We start from the raw sequence: 19736 nt of genomic DNA on the forward strand, positions 1-19736 counted from the left end.
ACATCACACGAAGTACAATTTTCCCTCACATCCCCACAGTTTTCTAAAACTTACATTATTTCATTAAAAGGTTTTATCTCGTGCGTTATTGATAGTTTGTGTGATTCGGTGTCGTGAACATCGCTCTAGTGTTTTCTGGAACCATGAAAATTGTTTATACTGGTAGCATGATACTGTAGTGCACTAGTTAAGTGTTTGTGTGAATAACAATGGGGAAGTCCTATTACAGTAAGGACCGTATTAAATATGTTGATTATGCTAAAAGCCGTAAGATGATTGTGCACAGAGAGAATTCTAGACAAAATATTATCTTGCGGTAAAATATATGGATTGCGTACAGCGTGTCAGCCCAAACGTACTATTAGGGGAGGATAATTATTTGTGTCCTGTACACAAGGCGATTTGAAAGGCATTATGAAAAATGTTGAGATATGAATCCTTCACCGTAGTCTAGGTTTCACAGATAACGGCCGTTTTAATAGGGGCACATTAATGTTTAGGATGTTAACTGTCTGGTTAATGGTTTCTAAATCTACATTCAGAGGAACAAATTCTTTATCTTGCTGGTGAATAATTTCATATTTACATCATCTTTCGTGATCATCAATATATCACACACATTCACGTTGTTCACGGTAAATATTCAAAGCACCCTTTACACGAATAATCATGCTTTCCTAATACTACGTTTTGGCAAAACGAGCTGTACGCAATACATATATTTTACCGCAAGATAAAATGTTTGTCAAGAATTCTTTCTGTACACAATTATCTTCTGCCTTTTAGAATCATCAATACATTTAATACGGTCCCTACTGTAATACACTGAGAAAAAAATTGTAGGTGACGCACTTAAAAAGATAGGTTACATGCGTAATTCCTGTAATTTTTGGACAACGCACAGCAGACATATAACTGAAAATGCATGTTTTATAATACTGTCTGTATAAGTGTTCCATCTATACGTACTTTCTGTATGAAACAATGTAGGCGGTCAGGATCTCACATACAAATGGACGTATATAACATATAGCTGACGAAGGTAACATAAGTATATGCATGTGATATACGGAAAACTGTTAGATGTCAGACATCCTGCAACGGCATGATGTAACATCGAAGGGCAGTGCCTATGTAGCATACGGATAACGTATGCTCCGTACTGATTTCTATAGTAAGCAAGAGGATACCGTATATTTGTACAATATACCGCTGTACGGAGAACGGATTCTTCTCTGTGTAGGACTTCCCCATTGTTATTCACACAAACACTGTAACTAGTGCACTACAATGTCATGTTACCAGTGAAAACAATTTTCATAGTTCCAGAAAACACTAGGACGATGTTCACGACACCGAATCTCGTAATAAACTGTTTCGTGGTTGCAGCAGAACTTCTTGATTAAGTTCGAACTTGATGCGTGGAGTTACGAGAGGTTTTGCAATAATAAAAAATATTTTTTCTTCTATTATTATTATTATTATTATTATTATTACAGCTTACACAGACGTAGTTTTTATTCGACATTTTGGTTTTACTAATGATGGCAAACATCAAGCGAAATTCACACGTAATGTTGCAAACTATCAATAACGCACGAGATAAACCTTTTAATGAAATACATGTAAGTTTTCGAAAACTGTGGTGATGAGGGGAAAATTGTGCTTCATGTGATGTTTGCAATCATTAATGAATACCAAATATCAAATAAAAACCACGTAGTATCATTTGGAAAGAAATAAAAATTCTAGCAAGTTGGCAACACTGCCAACCGAATTGCAACGCACGTAAAAATTTTCATATTGATACAAATCAACTTCCTGAACTTCATCATAACTTTAACATATAGTTTCTGATTTAACACGAAATTTATATTTTATTTTCCATTGTCGCGAGCAGATTTTGTTCCCGCGTTGGAAACCCTGTAACTCGAAGACGAAGCGGAATTCTACTAATGTTTATAGGAACTTATCTACTGGATTTGATGTCAGGATTCATCTCTCAAAATTTTCATACTTCCTTTCAAATTGCCTTGTGTATAGGACCTAAGTGCCCATAGGAAATATTTACATTTCAAGTACAAACATCGAAATTTCAATAATTAATTGCGAATGTTAGGGGTTGCAGCCGCATGAATGGTTAACGGATAGTAAATACTTAGGTACTTCTTCAATACATGTAAAAAATTCCGATTTTTAAAAGGTGGGGTTTTTGAGAAAATGGCGTCTTAATGAAATTTTCAGCTTTTCATCGTGCTATAACGTGGGATGTAATAATCAGAAACGTAAGTCGTTTACATTTTCAAGAGACCTTATGTAGTAGATTTCGATGCTAGAAGCAGATAGTTGATATTGCTCGTGAGGCCAGAAAAAAAATGTTTGAAGTTAGCAAAAATTTCATCAAAGTTGGCAACATTGCGAATGAATTGGCGGTTTCTATTGGACCAATAGACGAATTTTGGCCCTCCACCGAAACATACAACTTTATACTCTTCCTGCTATTGCGATTATGTTACTAAGTACACTCGTTTCTCTACAACAAAACTTTTAATTTGACATGTTTTTCAGTTTTTCGAGCAATCCGAGAGGAGGGCGGCCATTTTGGAAGGCTGTATCTCGAAGGAAAAAATTTTTCAGCAAAAAGAAAAAATATGGGTCTAATAATATTGCATGTTGATCCCATATAAAAAAATAAATGAAATCTGAGACTATGATGGGGACCAATTGTGGTTAGCCTGGACGATTTGAAATGGAATTGGTCAATCGTATCATACGGAAATATGCACACAGTCCTGTGTCCGACGCGAGCAGCTGAAAACCGGACTCCCTTGAAGTCAGGATATCCTATTGCATGAGGTTCGGCGAAAGCGACCTCTAAAAATCCCCACATACAGCGTGCTATGACCAGCAAATGCCGCACATCATAGGCGACAATCAACCCCCAATCCATATGGATTTCGCAAGAGCAGGAGTCTGTATGAACGTCATACCGCGGATGATTGGTAGAAGTTTGATGTTACACTTGATGAGGTGTGGATTCACCTCACACCCTATAGTAAAGTTCGTGCCATTTCATACAGACCTGTTGATGCCGAGGGCCGAAGCACGTTCTTCCGCCAGTGCGCAAAGTGTTTCCCAAAATCTTGGGTATAAAACTCAAAAATAAATAAAATAGAAACCAAAATTGTAGCAGTTTTCCTTGACTTAAAACACAATATTCTGGACATTACCGAAAGCTATACTCAAATTAGCCCATTAAATCTAAATTTACTAGAAAAAGGATGCGAGTTGGTATATTATTTTACTTGCAATTATGGTAACAGAAGAAAATCGCAATTTCTTCTGTCAGACTATTCTGTAACTTTGGCAGATATATCATGCCATAAGCTGGTAAGATGGTACCACTGAAAAATAGTACAACCCCACTAAGTAAACCAATTCCTGAACATGATTTTCCTAGCATATTTTTGCTTTTACATAATGCATTTTAATGAAGAAATTAAAGAAACTTGTTCACTACTGTGTAAAACTTTGATAACTAACAATGAAGTAACAATAACTACAAGAAGCATCATTATACGCTATTATACATTTTCCATGAAACATTCAGAATAGAGAAAGACCAATATGTTCATTTTTTTCCCTGGACCTATACTAATCTGAGATGTATATCAAATAGATGTGTTTCTACACTTCTAATTGATCATATAATAAACTATTAAATTTGCTCGATCGAAATACCGTACAGCCAGTACAAGCAGGCTCAACACTGTTTCGTTACTAATGACACTAAACTGACGCATGATTGTAACTATTAACTTGAATCCATTAATTCATTTAAATATTAATTAATGCCGAATTTTTCAATGAAAACTCCTTTTGTCGGAAGCTTTACATACGCTGACCAGTCAAAACATTTTGGTCATTCGCTACTTTTTCAACGAAGTCATTGCTCTGACGTAAGAGACACGGGGCACAATAGAACCGCTCGCCAGACAATGACACGGATCTCACTTGATCAGTTAGCGTGATGCTAATGAGTAGAATGGGAAAGGCGATATATCAGACTTTGAAAGGGGCCAGACTGTGATGATCAGAGGACTGGGAACGATTATCTCGGAAACAGCACGAGTTGTCAGCTGATCACGAACTGCCGTTGTTAATGTCTTCTAAAGGTGGGAAAAGGTGGTGAAACTAACACCAAACCACAAGGCGTGGAAGATGTTGGGCGTCGTAGATTATCGAGGTTGGTACAATAAGATAGGGCGGGAACTGGTACAATTAACAGTAGCCTTTAATGATAGTTGATAGAGCATGAGTGTCTGAACACAATACACCGTACATTGTTAGATATAGGGCTCTGCAGCCGATGTCCCATGTGTGTGTTAAACGTACGACATCGTTGATCACAACTGGAATGGGCATCGTCATTGGACCGCAGAGCTATGGCACAACGTTGCCTAATCCGATGAATCACGATACTACCTTCATTACATCGATGGCCGGGTCATAATCCGTTGTATTCCAAAGGAACAGCTGCTCGAGACGTGCACAGTAGGATGACGACATGTTGATGGTAACTCAATTATGATTTGGGGAACCTTCACATGGCAATCCATAGACCCAGTAGTGTGTGTGTGGAAGGCGCCATGAGAACTATACTCGTGGCCAACCTGAGTTTTCAGTGACGTAATTTCAGCAGCTCCAAATCACAAACCGTAATTAATTCCAAGTAATGTTGGAACTGCACCATTATGAAAGAGTTTCCTACTATAGAACATAATTTTTTCCATTTACCTGCACATAGTTAAAATTATTAGTACTTTGAAGCAACAAATAGTTAATACATACATAATGCATGCTCGCAAATACGCAATGATCTAAAGTTATAGAAATGAACACAGTGCTGCAACATTTTCTGTAACAAGCAATGCGGTTTGTCGATGCGAGCAAACAAATAATCCCATACTTTAAAGAAGATTACTCTTTATGTAGAACAAATTGTGCAGTTATGATTTGATAAAAGACCTACAATATACGTGAAGTATAATAACTCATACATATGTATGAAATAGCTTGTTTTCTGCTGTACAGGTGCAACATGGCAAGGGAAATTCAGTGTATCTGTTCACCTGCGTGTTATTTTCGATTACAAAGAGGTGGCAGCCCATTGAATAGCCAAGCAAGGCACGTTGTTTTAAACGTGTATTTATATTTACAACGTGTTGATCCCTGTAAGAGTGTGAGTGATGATGTTAGGTACCGCCAGTGGCGTATTTAGAGGAGTGGCTTCTGGGCTTAATCCCCCCCCCGAAATTTTATTTACTATTTTAAAAGTAAATGAAATATCTTGCAGATTTTTCACATTTCCACGAAAAAAGTTAGCAAACAAAGCCCCCCCCCGAAACAAAATCGTAAATACGCCACTGGGTGTCGTTGATATGGCAGGTATTTTTTTCGTTCAAAAAGGAATTCTTGAAAGAAGAAGTGCAGGGGTGTAGCCAAGGGGGACCCAGCGGGGCCAGGCCCCCCAAACGGTTTCCTACCCCCCCCCAAATGACCAGCTTTTAAAACATCATAGTAAAATTATCTCGCTTCATTCATTTAAAATTAACAAAGTTTATTGACAATTAATAATTTATGGTAAAATAGTATGGAGAAATATTTTTTTCCAAACCGATCGAAAAATAGTATAGTATCTCTTCCTTATACCGATCGAAAAATAGGATACTTTTTTGTGACAGCAGATTACACAATTTACTACGATTTATATTTGACAGTTTGAAGACAAACGTTTTAACATAGTACTACAAATACAGCCATAAAACAAAGGTACTAAACTGATTTGTAAGTACAGTATATTTTATATGCTTTAACAAGTGTTTTAAAAGACATAGAGGATGGAAAATTTGGTTGAGAAACAATGCTTTTATTCAATTTGGATTTCATTCGCTCTCTTTTATTTCTACTCAGTGTAATAAAATATTATTATTATTATTATTATTATTATTTTGTCACGAATAATAAATATTTTTGTCAGGAAATCATAAAGAAATTAAGTGAAATTTCAAAGAAAATCAATCTTGTGTAGATAGGTTCTGTATACAAGGTCTTAAATTTAAATATAAAGGGAACCAAGAAAAGTTTTGTTGCTTTTTCACCCACCACCTTCGAACATCGATATGTCACCTAACCTGGAAGAAAATAGTCAAAAATAGTTCCCATCAAAAATAGTTCTGAAAACGTTCTGGAAGGCCATGCAATCCATCGCGGTAGAACTTCGTGGGCCGTGAAACGAAGAAAATCAGGTGCATTTTGGACTTTTACTAGGGATTTGAACTGGCGTCTTCTAAGGTGTTTGTCCAAAGAATGGAACAGGTGATAATCGGACGATTCAATACCCGGGGAATATAGTGGTTGCAATATTGTTTCCCATCCAAGGCGGAAAATTGTGTCCTGAGTCATCCTAGCCACGTGGGACTTAGCGTTGTTCCGTAAACGAGGACCCATTTGAAATTCAGAAGTGATGGCTCCAGAGTTTTGAGTTTTTGTTGAGCACAGCTCAACTGCTGACAGTACACAGTTGCATTGATACTCTGACCAGCTGGTAGTAGTTCCCGATACACGATGCACCAAACACCAGAAGGACCTTCTTCTGGTACAGTGCTGGTTTCTGCTGTTTTGAAATCGGTTCATGGGATGCTAACCAATGATGACGGCGCCGTGGAGGTTCGTATAGAGCACATTTTTTATCACATGTCAACGACCTGTCCAGAAATGGCTCGGAAACAGTAAATAAACACATGCGACTGCCGCGTTGCCTTCTGGCCCGGAGTCAAAATATGAGAGACCTATCGACCCAACTTGTAGTGCTTCACAAGTTGATGGATGTGCTGCCGAATGGTTTCACCACATACTGAACTGTAGTCCCAGTTCCTCTTTGTACATGTGTTGGTCTTCTGGCACGTGGTGTTTTCGGGTGTTTCGTCATCGTTCTTAAACTTGTTAAACCATCGCCGCAATGTCCGCGTCGTCACGACACCCTCACCAAAGGCCTGCCATATCTTCTGTCCCGCTACAGCGGCGTTTGACCTCCATTTGAACTCGTTCAGCATACATGCTCTTATGACGCTCTGTGGATGTCCCATGTTCCCTCTGTCTTGACGCAAGTTCACGGTGTGTCTGAATTGCCACAACCAGGTAGTATGTTGGATATACCCACACCAACAACTGACGTTCGCCTTATCTCCACTCGCATTCAACTCACAGTGTGAGATCCAATTGAACACAGACCTCCACGAAAAAGGACAGAACTTTCTTGGTTACCTTTATAGTTATGAACAAAAGTATAGCGTTTGGTCCCGGGCAGTAGTTCTTGATTAAGCATAATAAAAACTATCTTGAATATAATTTATGGATAATAATAATAATAGTAAGAAGAAGAAGCCAAAATTCTCCTTTCTTTCAGGCCTCAAAAACACTAGCAGCAACACATTTTTTGGCTTTGTACATTGTAGCTGGCTCCCCCTCAAAAATGACGGGCCCCCCCTACACAAACCTGCTGGCTACACCCCTGGGGGTGTCAACACCCGTAAAGACAAGAGACAGGGTGAAAAATAAGGTACACGATTGGAAAAAATGGAAGATTTTTACAAACCGTGTCATCCGTCAGAAAGTGCATAAATTTTGATGCAACGGAAGCAACAAGGCTCCCACGGTGAAGGAAATTTCAGCTGAAATTAATAGTGATTCTGATTTACAAAAAAGTTTTTAAGTTTTAGAATACAATTTGTATCGCCATTTTCTACAAACTTCAATGTAAACGACAGAAATAATATAAAACCTACGTAAGTTCTTGACCTTCCTTGGTTATATGGTTAGAGTACGCGCTTTCAGTGCGAGAGACCCAGCTTCGATTCCCTCTGTGAACCTATGATAAGCTGTAGGTCCACACCAACATTTACCCTCATTTTTGAGAAGAACTGAGATATACAAACAACTACGCATTTCTAAATAAACAATCATAAGAAATAGCACAATTTACTTTGAGATCCAATTTTCTATTATAATTCCCATCGTTAAAGTTTCCCTATTTACCACGAGGTTTCCCATAATGTATTAAAGACAGAGGCTTTTATCGTACAATTTGCTGATCGCAACGCAACGTAAAAAGCAATGAGCAATTATAGCTGATATGCAAATTAAGATGTAATTGTTGCATTGCGTTGACGAAAACTAATGAATAAGGCCCAGAGAGACAACAAAGGATTATTTTTTTTTTAAGATCTGACATTTGTAAGCACTTTCATTCTCTTCCATTCTTTATGACAGCACGGTGGCTCAGTTGTAGAGTGCTTATTTCTGATTGGGGTCAGAGAGTGTTTACATTTTGGTGCAATGGAAGGAACAAGGATTCCACGGATAAAGAAATTTCGGATGTTTCTTTTGTACTGTTGGTTAGCTGATCCTCGAACGTCACTGACTGCTATGTGATCGTCAATCGGAAACTCTGTCTCTATTCCTACGCATCGCTTTACACGCTGGCTGTGCGCGCATGAATACAATACTTTCCTTCTGACAAGAGTGGGCCAGTGCTTACGTCACTGCAAGCTTAGATTGGCCACGACTTTAGCTATCGGCAGGTCATTGCTGTCATGTACATCTATTCAGGAGGGCCTGTCTCCAGTTGGTAATATCATCTTTCTGCAGGATAACGTCCTTGTCGCAAGGTCAACGGTGTGCAGCAGTGGTAAATTTCAATTGCAATGGCAGCGAATTCACCCGATTTTAACCCAGTTGAATACCTTTTGGATGTCATTGAACGTTAGAGCTCAACACATCGTGGAATTTACACGAATTAAGTGATTTATGTATGCAGATGTAGTGCTCTATGCCTCCAGCCACATATAAGGCCTCACTATTTCCATGCCAAACCGCATTACTGCTGTCCTGCGAACCAAATGTAGACATATCCGATATTAGGTAGCTGATCAGTGTATAAATAATCACATCTCATAGTGCTGCTTGAAAATTTCTGCCCTTGCTCTTACTATGGTGATAATAAATCATGTCTTTGTTGATGAGAAGCTGCTTAGAAACGTATCGGAATCACTAAGGTCATCTTGTTAATCTTTATTTCATTAATCAAATACACACGATAAAAAATCTTTGGAAGTTAAGCTTTTTTATTGTGATATATGTAACAATTATCATTTAATTTAGCCCATTGATTATACATTACAAATTCTGATCAGTAGAAAATTGGAAGCAAGAATGAACATGGTATCAGTTTCGTTAGCAAAAACAAAGAATAATCTAAAATATGATCGGCGCACATATAACTATATTTACTAGTAAAAATAGAAGGGAAAAATATACTACAGCAATCCAAAGCTTACACAAAAGAAAATCACCATTCAAATCCCGGCCGATATCAAACACATAGGTAGCTTTACAATCAAATTCAAATAAGATAAATTTCTGGATCTACCAGAATGAAGAAAATATACATTGTACGCTCCAAAAAGGTTATTTTAATTTCTTAAAGCTTTTATTGCATACCTTATCGTATTACGTTTGCCAGTGTCTTTTACATGCTAGATTTTGAATTTTCTTGTACACAATTTAATGGAGTGAACCTTCAAAACACCGCACTTTAAAATTCATCTTTACACAAAACTGGAACTGGGATGTTTTAGACAATTATGTAGGTTATTCAATATTTCCATAATTACATTCTTTATGCCAATATGGCAGTAAAAAATACTAGTATCAACTTGTACAAATTCTTGACACTAAACAGTTCTCCAAAATAAAGTTATTTATACAAGATATATATACGTATATATAACAAGACTATTTTCAAGTGCAATTCATTTGTATCATTCCAATTGAAATGGCGATAATTTGTTTTCTACTTTCTTTCGAGACAATTAATCCTTTGCTACAACACAAAGCATCACTAATTCCTCCTTATCTGTAGCACGTGACTACAATGATATCTAGTCCAGTCTAAACACTGCACAGAACTCCAAATGATATTAATTATGTCTGCGCTTTGTTTCACTAAAACGTCTTACTTGGTAACTTGATGCATTGCATGTGCTAAGTACTCCACATTTTTGGACGTGACTCCAGCGACTGAAATTCTTCCATCTTTTGTCAAGTAAATACTGAATTCCTTAATTAGCCTTTCAACCTTAAAAAGAAAGGAAAATAAAGTGAGCATTCTAACTATGAGTACATAAAGGGAAGTGTAATGTTACAATAAAATTTATGATCAACTCAGAGTGTGTACTAGATGTTTTGTTTTTAAATTCCACGTTTTTTCCAGGTCTATATATATTAAACAAAGTTGTTATTGTTAATATACTCTTATCAGAAGGCCAGTTGATAAAAAATGTACAGTAACTAAATAAGCAAGCAGAGCTGTGTGATTCATAGCTCTTACTAAGTCTTATCTATTCCACCTGTGCCCTCGGAAAATATGCGAACTATACTTCAGCCCCACCCCCGCCAACTCTGGCGGATGAAACCTTCCTTTTGCTTAGAGAAAAGAAGTGGATGACCTCAGCTGTGTTGCCAATTTGTCATTCAGTCGTTTGGTATTAACGAGTGAAGATCGTAGGCTAGTTAGAATAGCTAACAAGACACAGCACAGCGAAGTCCGTGAAATAATTAATTGTGGCAACGCTACCGCATCCAACAATTGAAAGATCTCGGTCGCAGCAACTTGTCCCTCCTCTTTCGAGGGAGGTATGGGAAATCGTATATCGACAGCAGCGCCAGCAAGGGCACAGTTGAAATAAATGTTCTAGTAGTAACTTTTTACATTTTGTTTCTGCTATATGAGAAGTTCTAAAAATTAATTTAAATTCTAAGCATATGTTAATTTAAATGATTACATGTTATGCTACTGTATATTCTTCTTCGATGAAGAATGGACAGTTACTTTATTTTTGCAAAATTTAATCATACAATGAATTATTATTAATTCACTGGAAGTAGGAGAATACATGTACAAAGTTTAAAAAAAAATAAATAAAAGGAAAAGAAAAAACACGAAAATGCTACAAAGAAGAAATGACTAGTAAAGTAGAAATAGAGAAATAACGAATTACAGAATAAAACTATTCAGGATTCACAATTAACATTTTTAGTACAATCAGATTAGGCCTGACTCAAAGATAGTATTCAGAAGTCCTTGAACATAAAGAAGCAACCGTAGTTGAACAGGTTATTTCTGTACTTCGTGCTTGCACAACTCTGTGAGCAATAAAAATACTATGCTAAGACTGGAGTTTTTTAAAGTATAACATTTTCTCTATTTCCTATTGATTTTTAAGATTAATTTTCTTCGAGCAATTTCTTTAAAATTTATCAAAAGTAGTTACATATTAGAAGTAAATTACTTTTGGTAAATGAAAAAATCCAGGTTTTTCAGGCTTTTTTAAAAAACGTTTTCCATGTAAGACACCCTGTCAAGGTAAACCATTGCAATCACAAAAGCTCGTCACTGGACTGACACACTTAGATAACGACTATTAATATTCAAAGAAAGACACTGTGTATGGAATACTTCCATATCGTTTCAAAGCTTTCATCTTCAATGTCTTAGAAAATACTGCCATACTTACGCTGCCATAAATATTGCACTGAGAAGTATTTTCTTGCCGGAATAAAAAGTTTGGGTGCAAGTGGAAGAAAGAAACTGAGTCTTGGTTACTGAACCTGCTTCCTATTGTATGACCTGTTAACATTACTTATAGTCAGTTTCATATTACGTTCCCATTTTCTTCGCGTTTTACCCAAAGGTTTACAGCTAGAAATCTATAGACCTCACGTGTACGCAAGGCATGTATTCCACACATTCTAAATATGTTTGTCTTATTATTCATATAGTTGGTTAGAAGTATCTTTCACTAAGCTCCAAGTAGTGTAACTTTTTAGTTTACCGCCTTTCTTGAAGCATTTTTCTCTAGAGAATTCTCACGCAGCCTGTGCTTCGCCTGTTGATTTGGTGCTCAGCTTTCACATTCATATTGTGCAAGGTTTCGGGAACATTCCTTGATAATACACCGCAAGTAGCTGAAGATGATGAAAGACACGTTTTTTCACAGACAAAAAAGTAAAATTACAAGATAATTAAATCAGAAATTGCGTGCGAGGCAAAAATACACACGAACACGGCCCGAAACTTGGGAAGTGTCTCAACACAAGGGTGAAAAATGAATACCAAGTGGACTAACCTTCCAAAAACATTTTAACGAGGAGTGGGTTAAAAAAGTCTTTGCTGGAGCACTGCGCTATGAAGGGAGACTGAAAAAGTTTTTAGCTTAACTCAAAGGAGAAAAAGTAGATAAGCAAGAAAATGTTTTCATAAAATACTACCTGTAGTTACAGAGAAAGGAGAGAAAGTTATATCATCTGTTTGCTGGGGCTTAAGAATGTCCTCTAAAAGGTTTTGGTAACATCACTACACAGATAAACGGAAAATTTAAGCAGACAACTAAGAGAAACGGTACACTTAACTCGTTTTAGTGCACTTACAATAGTATGTTTCTCTCTCCCCATTTCAAATGGGCACTACATAACATTTCTAAAACACGCTTGCGACATTAAACGAAAAAGACTATTCCGTCGTCATATATTTAAACTTTGGAATTACTAAGACGAATTCGAATCAGACACTTGTTTTATTATTATTTTTATTTAATTGCTTCTTTCTTAAATACGTATTAATATTCTTTACAACAACATACAAGTAATGCAAGAACTATTTTACCTGCTGTTGATTCATTCCAGTGAAGCAGAACATTCCTATTTGGTCCGTAATATGCGTCCAGTCCTTCGTTGAACCCTCTTTCTTCAAGTTGTCACGGAGTTGTGTTCGCATAGAGATAATACGATCAGCCATGACTTTTACATCCTTCAACCTAAAAATATGAAGATATACAACATTAATTTTGGTGTTGATGTGCACGGAACAGTAAATCACATTCATTTTTCTCTTATTAAAAGTCTTCATACATTACACGATCAATATTCTAAATCAGCACTAGCACTATGAACCCAAGTACCTATACGTGTTACCCAGTACGTACAAACCAACTGAAACCTTTTATGGAAAGACATCACCTAATGTGTTGCTTGAAATTAAGATAGTGTTATTATTAAAAATACGAAGCACTGCTCTGATTATTATGATAGGAATCCTTTCTTTATCTGCGAAACTTCTATTGCAATTCATACTTCTAAAATGTTCCTTTGTACTATATTTTATGGATATCTGAAATAATTTAACGTTGACAATCACAGAAAAACTAGCTCCGCAGGAAACATATTTGCCAACTTTTGTGAAAGGAATAAACTAAATTAGATAGAATATAAAATGTCGGACAGCTTTAAAATGAACAATTCTATACATAAGGAAGCGCATATTGGGTACTTCATTTATTTAATTTATTTTTTTAGGCTAAGATTAAGCCACTGACTTTCCCCAGGGGCGGATCCAGGGGGGGGGCGATCGCCCCCCCCCCCCCGAAGAGGAAACTTTCTTATTTTATATATATAAATAAAACCCATCCCAAAGTTTGGAGCCCTTAAAAGTAGTAGTATGACAACCCCCTTCCCCCCCATAAGTCAGTCCTGGATCCGCCCCTGACTTTCCCACCATATGTCTAGTAAGGCTAAAGATCAGGCTTGGCAGTAATAAAATCTCTACGAGGGTTGCTATATATATTTCTGGCCTAGGCAACACTAAGTGTTGCCAGGTGCAATCTGACATTTCCATTGGAAAGTTTGACATTTTGTAGCATAAATGTACTCAGAACTTTTTGACTTACGACAATTTTTTTTTCTTTTACAGGTACTTGAAGAAATCAACTTGGCAAAAAAATGGAATTAACTCGTGAACATTTTCGTGCGATCATTTTTCACAACTTTCGACGTGGATTATCACGACAAGAGTGCATCGATGAACTTAAATCTTTGTATGGCGACGAAGCACCATCCTATAGCACTGTGAAAAACTGGTACAACGAATTCAATCGTGGCCGACGCTCGCTCAAAGACGAATTCCGTGAAGGTCGTCCAAAAACAGCCGTTGTGCCAGAAAACATCGATGCCGTACGTGAACTGATAATGCAAGACCGTCATGTGACTTACCGTGAGATAGAGGCATGCCTAGGCATTTCTTCCACCAGCATACATTCGATATTGCATGAACACCTGGCCGTAAAAAAGGTTTGTTCTCGTTGGATCCCGCACAATTTGACAATCGCTCAAAAGAAAGCTCGTGTGGATTGGTGTAAAGAAATGCTGAAAAAATACGATCGCGGTGCTTCAAAAGACGTTTATAAGATCGTCACAGGTGACGAATCATGGATCTATGCGTATGAGCCCGAAACAAAACAGCAATCGACCGTGTGGGTCTTCCAAGACGAGCCAAATCCAACGAAAGTTGTTCGTGGAAGAAGCACTTCGAAGCAAATGGTCGCCTGTTTCTTCGGCATAACTGGTCATGTGGCGACTGTTCCGCTTGAGCAACGTAGGACGGTCAATTCTGAGTGGTACACCACCATTTGTTTGCCTGAAGTCTTCGGAGAAATTCGAAAAATGAACAAGAGAAGACGAATCATTGTGCACCATGACAATGCGAGCTCTCACACATCGGCTCAAACCAGCGCATTTTTGACCGGCCAAAACGTCGAAGTGATGGGTCATCCGCCGTACAGCCCTGACTTGGCACCCAATGACTTCTTTTTATTCCCACACATCAAGAAAAAAATGCGTGGTCAACGATTTTCGTCGCCAGAAAATGCTGTTGAAGCATTCAAAAACCATGTTTTGGAGGTGTCTCAATCGGAGTGGAAAAAGTGCTTCGAAAATTGGTTTGAGCGCATGCAAAAGTGTATAAATCTTGATGGAGAATATTTTGAAAAACAATAAAACCATTTTCGTTGATAAATATTCGTATTTTCATTATTAGGCCAGAAATATATATAGCAGCCCTCGTAGTACTCGACTTTCTAATGTCAAAGTTCCGAAGTTCGCTACTTCTTAATCCGTGTAAGCTTTGCTCGACTCAATGTGATCGATCCATCTGCAGAGAAGAGGAGACTGGCAAAAGAAAGAAAGAAAAAAAAAACCTCCACCGGGTCAAAACAAAACTCACACTTCTAGAACTAATATTAGGTAGAAATAGTTCGTAGGTTTCTTTCGGCATGGTAATACTGCAGTGATAGAAATATCGTTTAGCGTTCACCATTTGGATTGACACTGTTCTGCTATTCGAATATCTCTTAAATTTTGTATATTTGAAGGAAGTTTTAAGTAATAGGTGAAAAAGTATAGTTTTGAGTTTGTTTGTGGAGAAAGAACATGAAATGTTAAATGACAAAAATAATAATTATTTCTCTCTCTCTCTCTCTCTCTCTATATATATATATATATATAATGTTTAACAGAGGAGCAACGGCATTCAGACGGTTCAAAACATTTGTGCCGTGTATGCAGAAAATGCTGTCGGGGAAGGTACAGCAAGAAATTTGTTCTGTCGTTTCAAAGAGGACAATTTTAATCTTCTTTAGTGACTCAACATGAAGACCGTTTAAACGCTTTGATGCACAATGATCCACATCCATCAGCCCATGAATTAGCGATGAGATAGTGCGACACTTACATCCCATAGACAAGGTTAAAAAATTGGGAGTGTGAATAAACCTTATCCTTTAAATGAAAACAAAAATTGGTGTGACCATCCGTGCTTCTTAGTTTGCTCATCAGTGAGCTCGTGTACAACATCGAACAATCAATCATTTCTGTCCAGGATTGTTGCCGATGATGAGAAAGAAAACAGACTTAATAAATTTTCCATACACAAGCTACTGGACTGGATTTAAGTTTAGTGTCCCGTTCAGCAGACAGCTTAATGTGGAATCCGAACATTAAGTCCCCGCCGGGAATCTAACCATCGCTAATCACGCATACGCTGACCATACAGGCACGAGGAGTTTACAAAAGCTAATATTCATCCATAGAAGATAATACTATATGTCTCTTGGAAAAAAAGATGTTTGGTACTACAAACTTCTTCCCAGAAATGTTCCCACCACTGCACACAATTATTTGCAACTCAGACGCCTTGCTGTCCCAATTCAACAAAAACGACCTGAAAGTCTGGAACGCGAGTAGCCGCTACCGATTAAAAAACTTAGCTGGAAAGGTATTTCATATCCTAGTTCCTTTCCAAATTTTGTGCCCTTGGATTTCATACTTTTCCCTCTCTCTAATCAACTATAATTAGGAGAATCCTTTGATAATGAAAATGCTCTTCAGATTTGGTTTCACGACTTCTTTAACTTTACATAAGCTGATTTCATCACACTAGGATCAAATACTTGTACCAGCGTTAACAAGCAAAGACAATGAAGATTATATTACTAATTTTTTCTCCTGTTAATCTTAAACTAGTATCAAATAAAACGGTTTGTCATAATAAAAAGAAAAAGATGCTATTTTATGCATCAATAATCTAATGCATTTAGTTTTCAAGTATAGTACGTAGTTTTCTACTACATATATGGTAGTCTTCTAAATTTTCCTGTCAATGAAGATATCAGATCTAATACCACAAACACCAAACTAGCAATAATGCTATTGAAAGAAACAGAAAACTTCTATCGATTAACAATTTTACGAACGAACTGAATATCATGGTTAAGATGATAATATACACGAAATAAAAGAACCATTGAACAATTATTATAAGCAGCCAGATTCTCAAATTTCTGCTTTAGAAGGAGTTAATGCTTCAGTTTTGTCCATTCTTTTCTTTCTGTTGCCTCACAGATCTAATCATTACCAATAGATACTGTTATGATATAAGCTGTTAAATAGTTTACAGTACATGGTACATTAATTATTTACGCACGCACGCAGAGCGATTTTGCTTAGTTTGAATCATTTTTACATAGTAGACAAAATTACAAAAACAATAACTGTTGCCCATACCCATAATCTACAGTTTCACCTGATGAAATAAGAACACAACAATTATTCTTGAATTACAACAATAAAACAACAATAAACAGAAAACTTGCGCAAAACCATACAGCGATACGTACCATTGACTTCGTAGAGCATTATCTGAAAGTATTTCCGTGACAATTCGGGCTCCGTTAATAGGAGGATTAGAGTACATAGGCCGAATAAGGATTTTTAACTGTGAAAGGGATCTGGCAGCTTCATCTTGATTACATGCAATTAATGTAAAGGCTCCAGCTCTCTCACCTACCGTAAAAAATACAAGAATAAAATAAATAATATAATTCCAATTCTACAAGATGTTTTTAAGACTAAAAGCGAGAGTTAACTTATATTTAAAAACTACGCTCTTTGTGGGCACAATGAATTACACAACTAAATTTCCATCTTAATGTTTATTTCAGCAGATGCCAGCTGACCAATTGCTTTGATCTGTTTCCTGTTACTCGTTAATTTGCTATTCGCAGAGGAATCAAGTAATAGTTCATAAATCTTCCGTGCCTCTATACATACATCAGGAAGATACTGGGCACAATTCAATCCTCTGCCCCTACATTACGTATGTGAATGAAAGATGCACTGGACTAATGGATAAACCATCAACCAAGTATTTTACCTGTAATAACTTTAAGTATCTAAAATGTTGTTCTCAAAACAACAGTCTTACTAAATCGAAAACAGACTTTGCAAAATCACCATGAATTAGGAGGCTCTTATTTACACAGCATGACTACCATTCCTTTAAAGGGAAAATAATTGTATGTAATACCTACCGTACAAACCCATATTCTTAGCGAACGATTGAGCCAATGCTATTTGATGACAGTCCTTGAGAAATAGTCTAACTGCAGCTGCATCTCTATCTACGTCGCCTGTGAAACAATTGAAAGGAATATAAGTACGATCTGAATATATTTTATGTCCTTCCATCACAATAATATTAATTAAAGTAATAATTATGCTTCACATCTATAATTAACCTTGTGTAGTAATACATTACCATTTAGCAAGATAAAAGCAAAACGTGAAGTTCACAAGAAGTGCCTTTTTTATTTCTTTATCTGAGGTACTTTTCCACCCCTTAATTACATAGAAGGAAAGTGGAATTTCCTCGAAAAGGAACAGGTCATTTCTCAAAATTTTCCGTACATGAATTTCCAAGAACTTGTATTTATATTGAAAGTTATATGCTATTGGCATTTTCTGTTCTTCAACAAGATGAATTTAAAACTATCATAATATTTTTTTTTTTTTTTTATTTTTATTTATTTATTTTTTTTTTCAATTAAGTTAATGGGTGAATAACTCCAGGAACCAGTTACTTACAACAGAGCAAGATTATTACATCTGGAAGAAGAATCAAATCTTTCCTTTTCTGATACGAAAAGGTAATTTAAACAGAGGGCAACATCGATACTATAAATTTGGAAGTGAAATGCAGCCAGGCACAAAAACATTTATCAATTGCAAAGAATTCTTTGACCATTTACGAAAACATCAAGCCAAGTTTCTTTTGTCTGATATTTAACTTTTCAACAGGCAATATCTGTATACATTTGTATTATCAATTAGCATTAATTAATGGTAGACTAGTGGTGAAAAATTAACGATTCATCAAATTATTTAATTACTGAATAATGAAAGTAGTTATTAATAAACACACAGGATAAGATTCCTAAAAGAACATAAGACAGGTTTGATTTACGTTTTAGTACACTAACCAAATTATACTATATTGAAGAAAGAAAGATGTTAGAAAAATATGTGAAGACCTGCATAGAATAACGTGTTACACCTAAATCCTGACGAAAAGTGCCTGCGGAAAACAAATTGTACTAACCTTTTTGTATTCTTGATAGGCTATAGTAATTTCCAATATTTCGGATACTTTAGCGAGTATTTATTTTCAAGGACCACAGCGGTTTAAATTATATTATTAAGTAAAATTTCCACATGTTATATTTCAATATCAATGAGAATTTTAGAGTTAATATAAATTGGTGTATTCGTTAGTATGAGGTAATAACTTATTTTTGAAAAGCTAATAACTATATTGGGGGCATCACACTACTATATGTTCCCCTACAAAATTATGTAAGTGTGGTAAATGCATTTAACACATTATTACTCAGTTCTACATTTGTATTTTTTTTTCTTTCTTACAAGTATTTCACAATATTCTTCTTTGAAGCTTCTCTTGACATGGTCTCCTACACTGATCAGAAACTAATGCTAAGTTCAGTATCGCCAAATCATACTATTATACCTATTAACACTTTTGTAGTTTTTCGTAAGTGGCCAAAATTTTGTGCAATAAATATTCGGAATAATAAAGACACTGAGTGTATAATATAAATTGTTAATACAGCCTACTTGGAACACAAAAATGTTAGTACTACCTGTATGTTGTACGTGTATTCCATACATTCTATTAGCAAATAATACTTATGCAAATGAAGTGAAATGACACTTTAAAAAAAAAAAAAAAAAAAAAAATTATGTCCCATGATTTTCCTCTTTCGACTAAGGAGGTGGATGATCAATAAAGTGAACGATTATGAAAAAATCAGTGGAATGAAAATGTGGAAGGAAATGGAAGCGCAGCGAGAAAACCCATAAACAGGATGTTGTCCATCACACTCATATGGCAAGGAACCCTCGCATCAAAATGAGGGCTCTACTACTAAGTC

The 19736-nt window shown here is 36.3% G+C and overlaps 1 protein-coding gene across 2 annotated transcripts in view; it reads right to left on the bottom strand.

Moving 5' to 3' along the window:
- Positions 1-9167: 9167 nt before the first annotated feature.
- Positions 9168-19736, bottom strand: part of Got2 (glutamate oxaloacetate transaminase 2) — a 41176-nt gene continuing 30607 nt past the window's right edge. For both annotated transcript variants that reach the window (XM_081759829.1, XM_081759838.1), the window contains 4 exons: positions 17820-17918; positions 17127-17292; positions 12785-12935; positions 9168-10198 (listed from right to left, as the gene is read on the bottom strand). In XM_081759829.1, coding sequence (XP_081615955.1) covers positions 10076-10198; positions 12785-12935; positions 17127-17292; positions 17820-17918 — 539 coding nt within the window. In that variant the 3' untranslated portion in view covers positions 9168-10075. The remainder of the gene's footprint in view (positions 10199-12784; positions 12936-17126; positions 17293-17819; positions 17919-19736) is intronic.

The sequence above is a fragment of the Thermobia domestica genome, chromosome 1 (genome assembly GCF_964235325.1).
Source record: "Thermobia domestica chromosome 1, izTheDome1.hap1.1, whole genome shotgun sequence".
Taxonomy (NCBI): domain Eukaryota; kingdom Metazoa; phylum Arthropoda; class Insecta; order Zygentoma; family Lepismatidae; genus Thermobia; species Thermobia domestica.